At 37.0% G+C, this 9,941-nt stretch overlaps 1 protein-coding gene across 5 annotated transcripts; it reads left to right on the top strand.

The window, feature by feature from the left end:
- Positions 1-461: 461 nt before the first annotated feature.
- Positions 462-9,273, top strand: LOC111247011 (pleckstrin homology domain-containing family A member 8-like). Of its 5 annotated transcripts, none has more exons than XM_022797525.2 (10): positions 462-741; positions 3,991-4,168; positions 4,675-4,781; positions 5,000-5,245; positions 5,438-5,648; positions 6,085-6,413; positions 7,024-7,104; positions 7,259-7,471; positions 7,696-7,904; positions 8,146-9,273. In XM_022797525.2, the coding sequence occupies exons 2-10, from the start codon at positions 4,000-4,002 to the stop codon at positions 8,375-8,377; spliced, it is 1,797 nt and encodes a 598-aa protein (XP_022653260.1). In that variant the 5' UTR covers positions 462-741; positions 3,991-3,999; the 3' UTR covers positions 8,378-9,273. The 5 variants fall into 5 exon arrangements, with proteins under 5 accessions (XP_022653260.1, XP_022653261.1, XP_022653259.1 ...); XM_022797526.2 differs by having other exon boundaries at positions 741-839; XM_022797524.2 differs by lacking the exon at positions 462-741 and adding an exon at positions 748-885.
- The last annotated feature ends 668 nt before the right edge of the window (positions 9,274-9,941 follow it).

The following is a 9,941-nucleotide window of genomic DNA, read 5'->3' as shown; positions in this document are numbered from 1 at the left end:
TTTTATCAGCTTTAAGGGAAATCATAGGCGAGAGACATTATCAATTGGGAGATAAATTATGGTCATTAATAAGCTAATAAACGGATATTACAATGAAATTTTTGCATGCATTGCATGTAAGTTTTGAAACTAGATTTTAATAAAAAGTTCAATATGGCTATTTTGTAAAATTTTCCACCGCTTTCAATATAACGGTCTTTCAGCTCTTAAGAGAGCGCTGACGCAAATTAAATAGTGGCTTTTAATTGTATAGTTAAGTACTTGGCATAATTTCTCTTATAATGCAGTTTAACAGTGTTAAAGCCTAGAAAAAACTTAAGCTACGGTTTGGAAGAGTTCGTTTCTTTTATTGATTAAAACATTGCTTATCATACATCGCAATAATTCTACTTTATAATTCTAATTTGGGCGGCTAGTAAGCTCCAGTTAGCTATTCGAAAGGCCAACGAATATTGTGTACCCTTGTAGAGCTCGATCCCTTCCTATTTCTTGTATTGAGACCTCCGCTTTGAAAGGTTCTTAAAGTAATGTTAAACAACTGCTTAATGAACTACTGTAAAAAGTACAGCGGTTAGTTGGTGGCGAAACCACGTTGGTGGTGTTCATTGCAGTACTTCCTTCCCCGCTTTACAGTCGCTGGTTTCCATGCCTTCACTGTTCGTTTCTACTAAAGCAGCGGACGTCGTCCACTAATCGAGGGAAAGGTGTTTGTATCGCGCGGAGGGTACGGATTAGGAGCAGGTGAGTTTATGTTGTGATTTGACAGTTGTCAAACAGTGAAACTCTGCTGGTGAATTAATACACCCGCTAATACAGTAATATCCACGCCTTGTAGGAATGTACGTGGCTTCTTGGCCTTAGCTGCAATTGCTGATGGTAGCAATGGTATCGAATTGTGTTATGCTCATTGTAATCTTAATGAAATCCATATGAATCTATCGGAACTTAAATAGAGTTGATCGAATAAGTAAAGGCATTTTTAATCGTGAAAGTTTATTATACATCATTTTATTGACGGATATTAAATCAGTCAGGTGGAACTTATGAAGCAACTTGATTAAACCTATTGTTAGTTAAATCCTTTTCTAATTTCTTTTATTAGCTGATGCCATTCTTTCCTTTTTATTAAGTGATTAAACATTTACGCGATGAGATTCGAACGAAACTATTGCGAACTCGCGACCACGTATTAGCATTATGGATTTCCTACAGTCAAACTAATATGAAAATCCATTGCGAGTCACTTTGTAGTGACAATGTTTTTGTAATTACATTTAACCCGTAACTCAGGATTTTTTTCAGGAAACATTTAGAGGAATCAGTTGCACAATTGCATATGATTAAGCTAGTAGTCATGAGCGATGGCAAAGCCACGTAAATGGCAGCAGATATCCAAAATTAATTCAATTGCATTATATATGGGTATTTGAAGGAAGAGAAATTTAATGGGAACCCCTATAATTTCGAAAAACCATCACAAGCTTTATACTGTTTGCCTAACCATATAGAATCCAAAGTGTCAGACCTGATTGAATTGTGAGGACTCTTTTTGAAGTATAATGTTGCCTCTGTGTATGACCAGTTTACGTTTATGCATAGATGGTCTTCGTGACAGTAGTATCGTATTTACTTATAACTTAGTTTCACTTGGTAATCTCTGGTAGTAAATCTGGACAGAGACACACTTTGTTTCATGCTAGGAACAATCAGCCCTCTTAAGCAATGTTTAGGTACCAGGCGTAAAACCCAAAACACATATTCCAGGAACCAATCAAGTGCTTATTACACAAGGAGATTGTTATGTTGATTCAATATGTGTTTAATTATGGTTTAAGGGTAACCGTAAAACGGTTAGTATCTCACATTATTTGGAAAGCGCTTTGAGTGTAACATCTGAATGTAAAATTGTGATTAATATTTGTGTCCGCCGACGCTCTAAGTTTTCAGATTTAGTGAGCGGCCTAGCTCGTTGATTGACAGCTATAAACAGTTAACATTAAACATTGACACATCATATTTTCTGTTCCACCTAGGCTGAAGACTCACGTGCCACAATGTATATCACAGTATCGTTCCAAAACAGTAGTTTCCTACGGCAGACTATCGGCTTATTTGTTGTTCGTTGTATAAATATGGCTTTTTGTTGGACGTAATTTCTATATGCCAAGGTACAGCTGCTTTAATCATTTTTAAGTAAAATAAAATGTAATTGAAAATTTCTTGTTAGATATCTAGGTTGTATTTTGTTTAATTTAATGGTGATTTGCGTTAATACGTTTTGTAGTTCAACGTTAAATTACAGTTGATTCCATGAAACAACTTCGTATGGACATACATAATTTAACAGATGTAAGTTAAACGAAATATAGATGTTTTTATGTTCAAATGTAATAACTGGAGCCATATGTGTATACAGTAACTGGTGTACTGGCATGAAAAATACGTATAATTGAACTAAAAAAATATTCGAAAGAGCGTATTATATTATTTACAAAGTTATGCGAAAATGGTATTATTTTGCATGTATAATTATTGATATTATTTCGCTCTTGAAAATATGAATTTCTCAGCTCTATTCTTCGTATTAAATGGAAAACATTCCTTAAACAGAAATCGGCTTGCGCAGGACTTTCGTATTAGGCCTGATTACGTGTAACTGGTATTAATTGTATTATTGAATCATGATCACCTGACTAAGCATGCGACGTAGGACAGATTACTCCCGTAATTGTGTAGCATAGCGTTGGAAAATGTTTGATTTAAATTCTTGTTTTTGGCTTCAGTTGATATGTGCCTTAGAGTCGACAGAGGTTGCGTAGAAAATTACTTCGCATACACTTCTCATGCATAGAGTTAGTTGGCCTAGTTTTCAAATTGCTAAAGCCCGGAAGACCACCGTGTAGTGGCGGCCAATATTGAGCATAAAATTTTTGGGGTAACAAATAGCACAGCCTTAAAAAAATATATTTATCTTTTTGGTTGTGAAACGTAAGTAGTACTTCCTGTATTTCGTATATAAACCTAAAATTTATTGAGATGTCGATTAGCTTTCTAATTTAGTGTCGATGCGTCAATTTCATATTGCACGAATTGCACTAATTATATTCAGGTTGAACTTACCAACATAGATCATAAAGTAATTTACTTCGCAGTCAAATTTCTTATCCCGAATGACCTGATGTTGACTGGTAAGTAACCATGTCAGTCCTTATAACTTGAATGATTAATTTATGAAAGTACTTTCTACTTAAAAAACAAAGAAAGTTGAAAATGATAATTGCTGTCGTGTGCCTCCGCATACGGCGAAAATTTTGTCGTTTAGGTTGCTGTCGACAGCACACGACTTTTTGCCTGACTTACTAATAGGCAAATGTTTACTTATATCTAATTATTTTATGTTCGATCTTTTATTTTTTCTTAAATTATCATTATAGCTATTAGACATATTCATTAGGTAGATTTATAACCCGAAAGTGGTGAAGATGCTTGTCGTCCAAGGGAGAATTTGACACAAGTTAGGCCTGTCTGTCCAAAAAAAGCTTAGTCATATGGAATCTATTTTCTTACATTTCATTGTTGCTCAGTTTTGTTTTTGTGTATCTTCTCTTTCAGTCTACAATTCGGTCTCATAAGTATTGTGGACAGGGATTGTCATACTTACCGTGTTATATGTACAGCTCTGTAATGATTTTCCACGTATTTCATCGCATTTTGGGCTTGCTAAGCATGCTGGCAACACTGCGCTATAGGACAAGATAACTTGCTTGATACTTTAAGCCTTCGCGGATATGGCTATGCCTTCGGGCCATTCTTATAATTATATTACGTATTGTTAAAATTATGAGGAAGTCACGATTCCGTAAAGGAAGCTTCCCTGAGTGATGCGTCCGTTTGATTTACAATTAAAATAAGGTTACTGTCTGCCTGTGCTCTCCGCTCTTCTAACGCGTCGTTCATTTATTTGCCCTCGAACCTTTTAATGTAAACTAGAGCGTTGTAATGACAATGGCCGGCGGTGTAGGTGGCGGAAGTATTGGTACATTAGGGCCAACGATGGAGGGAACCCTATACAAATGGACAAACTATTGGCATGGATGGCAACCTCGCTGGTTTCTACTCGATCAAGGAGTGCTTACCTATTACAAAAGCCGGGAAGAAGTCCGCCAGGGTTTGTGAAGTTAACGTTTTTATGAATTTTTGAGATTAATGTATGTTAACTTCATACTACTATTATATGTGGTTTTGTGTTAAATGTTTTATCTACAATTTTGTTGAACTTTCTTGCTATAATTAATATTTTCGCACAGTTTTCGAGTCTTGCGCCTCGTTAAAATTATTTTTAAAAATATTTATCATTTTTCCACTACTATAGTAATGTTAGTGGTGTATTAGTTTTTATGGAAAATTCATTTTATGATAGATCCGCAGCCATTCCAGCAGGAGATGTCTCCGATATAAATGAACACAAAAGAATAAGCCAGAAGTCTTTAATTCTTTCTAGAAGAGGTATTTATGTGGTATAGCTGATTCGGACGCGGCTCAGAGAGAGATCGTTCAGAATAGGTTGCTTGCGTTCATCGTATGTACAACTAATCTGGGAAGAACATGACACATTGAATTCTGTAAAAATATGCATCAAATCCTTATGATAATTTTTATCTGATCAATTTGCAGGCTGTAAGGGCAGTGTAAAGATTTCCGCTTGCGAAATTGTTCCACACCAACTGGACTTAAAGCGGCTCGATATTATAATACCCTCCGAGCAGCGTTACTATCTCAAGGTACTAGTAATAACGGATCTGTTTTTGTCAATGCATTGATCTAAGTACTCGTCTGGAACGCATTTTCCTGTTTCTTTTCACCAACATACGTCATAAAAGAAAACTTCGATTTCTTCCGACAAGTGCCGTATCATTCACGTAAACATTACTGCAACTAATTGTCATTGCAAGCGCGATGTATTCATTTATTTAATTTTTTTTTTCACAATGATGCACAGGCTGCGTCGGAGACTGAGCGGCAGCAATGGCTAGTGCTACTCGGAAGTGTCAAGCAGGCGTCAGCCTCTGGGTCAGCTTACTCAGCTGGGACGTCTCAAAGTAACCTTTCGCTAACTGCAGCTGCTACCACTGTCGCGGCGGTTCACAGTGTTAATGGCCCACCGTCACAACCGTTCGTGAACGCCAACGCAATCAAAGTCAAGAAATCCGAACTTCAGCTCTGCTGCGATATGGTCATGCAACAAGTGCGTGATAGTTGTCCTACTGGGGAGACAAGTTTTCTCAGTCAGGATCCTTTGCATTATGAAATATCCAGTAAATAATTACCTATAGGCTCGATAGATTTAGTGATTTTTGCCAAATTCTCATGAAATTCTTTCGCCTTACTTTTTTTGCTCTTTTATCCCTCCTTCTGAACATCCATGTTACTATTTTAGGCATACGCAATCAAAACGTCGCAGGAAACACAAGCAAAATTAGAAGCAGCGGCAACGTTAAATTCAACCTGTGATACCTTTATTCGGTGCCTCGACTCGTTGATGAAACTGATCGAGCGCGCGGAACGTCTAGACGATGAAGATAACCGACTAAGAATGGCCACCGCAAGGGAGCTGAGGCCGCCGCTGCTCGAATTTACCAACAGCCACGGTTAGCAGACACCTTGAAACTTTCATATAGAATATGGTAGCCTTTGCACAAAATAACAAATATATATAGCGAATGAATATCGCTTAATCGATTAAGTATATATTGTCACTGAAGTGATTAATAGATCTAGCAGCTGCTGTATAAGCGAACGAAATAGGTACATCAAAATGTTATTGCTTTTTTGTTTTGCAAATTTGGAATATCAACTGTGGAACGACTGTAAATAGTAAATATAATGTGTTTTATTTTTGAAAAACTAAGCGAATAAGATAGTTTGACGTGGGCGTGACTGTTATTCATTATATGAAAATTCTGCTTATGATATATTTTATAGTTAAACATTCGATTTTATTGTGCTTGCGTTTAATACAGCACATATGACAACGAACAGCAAAGCCATGCGGTTATTAATAACAATGTTGGAAAATATTGACAGGTACAATTACAGGAATGGTGGGGTGTTTGGAAATACTCCAGCGAAAAACAACGAGTGAAGCCCATGGGATGATATCCGCGACTTCTTTAGCGGCACCATCAGAATCTGTTAAGATTTCTTCCGCAGTTATTCACCGGGCCACGACGCAGAAGTCGGATAAAAATACTGCCCTTATCAACGGTGAAACAGCTCCTAATGATAGCGAACTGACACATGATTCCTTTGACAGCACCAGCAACAATAACAACTGTAATAACAAAGATGTTTCGCATCGTACACGTATTTTACTGGGAAGCAACGAAAACACTCGACCATCTTTAATGACTCAGGTACATGGGGGATACATCCACTCTCACATCTAAAGCTCATGTCAAAATTATGTAACTCTGTATGGAGTTGATTATACTAGGAATTCAATGATAATGATAAATCAAAACTTGAGCTTATCTGGAAACATCTAACCATTAAATATTTAAAACCCGACGATATAATTGTGACAAAACCTGTCTGCTCACGTAATTTAATTAAGCGTAATAAAAGGTATAGAACGAGGTTATAAGCCGCCTTGGTGAGCTTACAAATGCGTGTTTTTGAATAATATTCAATTTTTGCTTTCATATCAACTCTTTTTGGCTGAATCTTATTCGAAAGCAGCTGCGCATATTATGAGACATCTGTTGCGTTGAAATAATTAGGCTTATATTGCCTTTTACGGATTTGGCTGCTTTCGAATACTGATTATTTTCTTTGCAATCCCTACGTCCGCAAATGTAATACTAAGGCGACTCACCACATGAAACTCAAAACATTTGCTTTTCTTTAGTTTATACCAGCAGTAGACACTGGTGGAATAAGCAGTAGACACTAATTATACGAACACGAAAACAATGATGTAATTTTAGCGATTTTTAACTTTAACCTATACGATTGTCTTTTCAGGAGGAAAACGACTGTATTTCTGTGTCTATGTTAACCGACGACCTTAATGCTAACAGCTTATCGTCCGAAGTCAGTTGTGAGGTTAGTCTATATTGGTCTGAACATTCTGTATTGAAACAAATGTCATATTCACTCTATTAACAACAATTTGCCAACAAACGCTTCTCCTTGTCTTTATTCATATTTATGTTACTGCCATTTATGCTATTCTCTCCTTGATTGAATAAACTTTCAGGCGAGTTCACCAGATGAGCCAAACACATTTTTTAGCGTAATGACACATTCTTTCCGGGATTTTCATCTGGTAGACAAACAAATCCCCATAAAAGAGTTCCTCGAATGTTGCCGAGAGCTCTTGCCGGTATTTGATGCACTTGGTTCAACAGCGTTTGCCCCGGTTAAAATGGATATACAAGGAAACATAGACAAGTTGGAAAAGCATCGAAAGGTGCGGCTATAATTTGTTATGATACAAATATGTATTACCACACTTTTAGTAAAAAGAGTAGGTATTTTCGTGTCAGTAGGTCTGTTAAAGGAAATACGTCTTCCATAGCAAACGTACGATGCTTTCAAATATAAGTAAAGGCAAAAAAAACTCTGAAATTAAATTACTCGGTATATGCCAAAATTCAGTGATAATATCAGTTTCAATATGTCTATTGTTTTTAGGACAGTCGATGTTTGACTCTTCAAACGCTGGTGCAACGCGAGCTGGATTTAGGCACAGTATGGTCGAAGGGGTCGGCAACGGACGCACTTTTATGGTTGAAACGGGCGCTGGCGTTTATCTGTTGTTTCCTTAAGGAGGCCTGCTGCCAGCCCGGAGAAGTAGCTTTAGCTCAGTGTGCAGCACACGCATATGGAGAAACGCTTAAGAAGTGAGTGGATAACGTCTTTTCAATTACTTTTTTTTTTTTATTCGTATTTTTTTTTCGTACACGTTCTATTACACTATTTCAAAAATAAGTATTATATATATGGGTATAAGTTGCAGCGAAATTTGTAAATAAAGTGTGCTGAAGCTATTTTTCACTACCATTTAAAGCCAACTATCACCATTATGATTACTATTGTTACTCAGAAGTTGTGTTGTTAGAATGAGAGATTTTTTTTTTGCAGACATCACAACTTCGTTGTCAAGGGAATTTTTTCAGTAGCTGTTCGCGCTCTTCCCTATTATTCGACATTTTTGAAGACAATGGCGCCCACTCCACAGGCTTCTGGTCACCCTCAGTATGAGGAAACCCTAAAAAGACATGGAATGGAGTATACCAAACAGCTCCAAGAGATTGTCACTATTATCGATGTGTTTTACGTTCGTAACGACATTGTCTCACCAATTGATCTCTAACGTAGTCTCATGTAATTGGCACACACTTTGCAGAACACCTACTAGCTTGCTGTAAGCTTGCGTGAGACATTTTGTTACTTCCGGTTCCGGCGAGTGCGTAACTATAAAAATTAAGTAATTCAGCTATTGCATTTGAACTTACTACCCTTGTTAAACCTCTGTTTCGATTTTTTTACATAAGTAACCGGACTTCTACATAAAACTGCAGGTAGGATGACCAAATAAGTTGAATAAATTGTTCAAACATGACATCAATGTATTCCAAATTATGGTACCATACCAATATCCACACTAATATACGTACTTCAACATAGACTACTGTAGACAAATTATGCCTCTGGATGACATAGCCTAAATTACAGTTACATTAAGTTTAGCAGAAAAGAACGGACAATATTTCTTGTTAGAGAGACGTGTATGCACCAACGAACCAAGCAACCGCGTGGAAGACGTTTTGTTAATAATTTTACTGTTATATAATTTAAATAAGGAGAGGCTAGAAAAATTATATGGGGGACATAAATTGGTCCTAACGAACTGACATAAGTGTGCTACTTTACGGGTCTATTCAAAGCTAAAGTCTCATGAGGAATCTGTCAACCTTGTAGTCCTGCAGACAGTTTCTGTGTGCGTGCGAAAACGCTGTGTCTATATACCATGAAAAAAATTGAATGTATTTACACGTTCTTGGGATTCACACATATACAAGCATATAAAGGCAGACATACACACGAAGGCATGAAGTTACTCATGAGTACAGAGAATAACACTGTGTAACCATGCATATTTGATTGAATGTATGGAGGTGTTTCCTAAACCGTTACGCACACAGCTAGTCATATTTAACGGTAGGTGGGGTACGCAATAATAAAGAGTTGAGTGATTTCCTACAAATAGTTAATGCTTATTTTTGATAATCGATGCCTTCGGAATCAGAGGTGTTTTCTTAAAAGTGATTGTTGCTTTCTTTTGATAATCGATTCCTTCGGCTGAAATCTTCTTTCTTATATGGCAAGACGCTTTTATCATGATGCTTCACTTGCAGAAATAAGAATTATTTAATATTTCGTATGACAATTTTGGACGTTCTTGAGCGATACCGTCCTAAATGTTCATATCAGTTTCAGTTTTGGGTCATGTGATATACCAAAGCCTATTTAAGATCATGAAATTGTATGGCTTTCAAGACCCCCGGTGTAGGACTGAGGTAATCATGTTCCTCGTAACTTTAGGCAAAGCTCAGTACGATATGAAGATTAGGGTCAGTGTATCTAAAAGGGAACGCACAGCCTAATAGTCGAAAGCAATGTATCACAGTTGTCGTAAAAGTTTTACTATTCTAGTACAATATGGGCCTTCCAGTCGTATTAAACGCCAACAATTTTCTATGCAAGTAATGTAGAAGATACTGTTACGTTGAATTCCATGAGAGTGACTCTTTTCAGTTCACAATCCTTGTGAAGGTCAGCTTGAGCACAATAGGGAATAGCATCGCCCGTTTCCACTTATTCAGTCACGGCCAATCCATTCAAATGAAAGAACCCAGCAAATTTTGCAAAATGCA

Source organism: Varroa destructor, unplaced genomic scaffold (assembly GCF_002443255.2).
Source record: "Varroa destructor unplaced genomic scaffold, Vdes_3.0 BEIS01000003.1, whole genome shotgun sequence".
Taxonomy (NCBI): domain Eukaryota; kingdom Metazoa; phylum Arthropoda; class Arachnida; order Mesostigmata; family Varroidae; genus Varroa; species Varroa destructor.
The sequence above is the reverse complement of the archived record's forward strand: the minus strand, read 5'-3'. Positions and strand labels throughout refer to the sequence as shown.

What these genes read in the sequence shown, in the direction of transcription:
- LOC111247011 (XM_086985256.1), top strand. Translation starts at nt 2,311, where the DNA reads ATGAAACAACTTCGTATGGACATACATAATTTAACAGAT. An exon ending in CGTCCGAAGTCAGTTGTGAG is followed by an intron (nt 7,105 to 7,258) that starts GTTAGTCTATAT and finishes ATAAACTTTCAG; the next exon opens with GCGAGTTCACCAGATGAGCC. An exon ending in TATGGAGAAACGCTTAAGAA is followed by an intron (nt 7,905 to 8,145) that starts GTGAGTGGATAA and finishes TTTTTTTTGCAG; the next exon opens with ACATCACAACTTCGTTGTCA.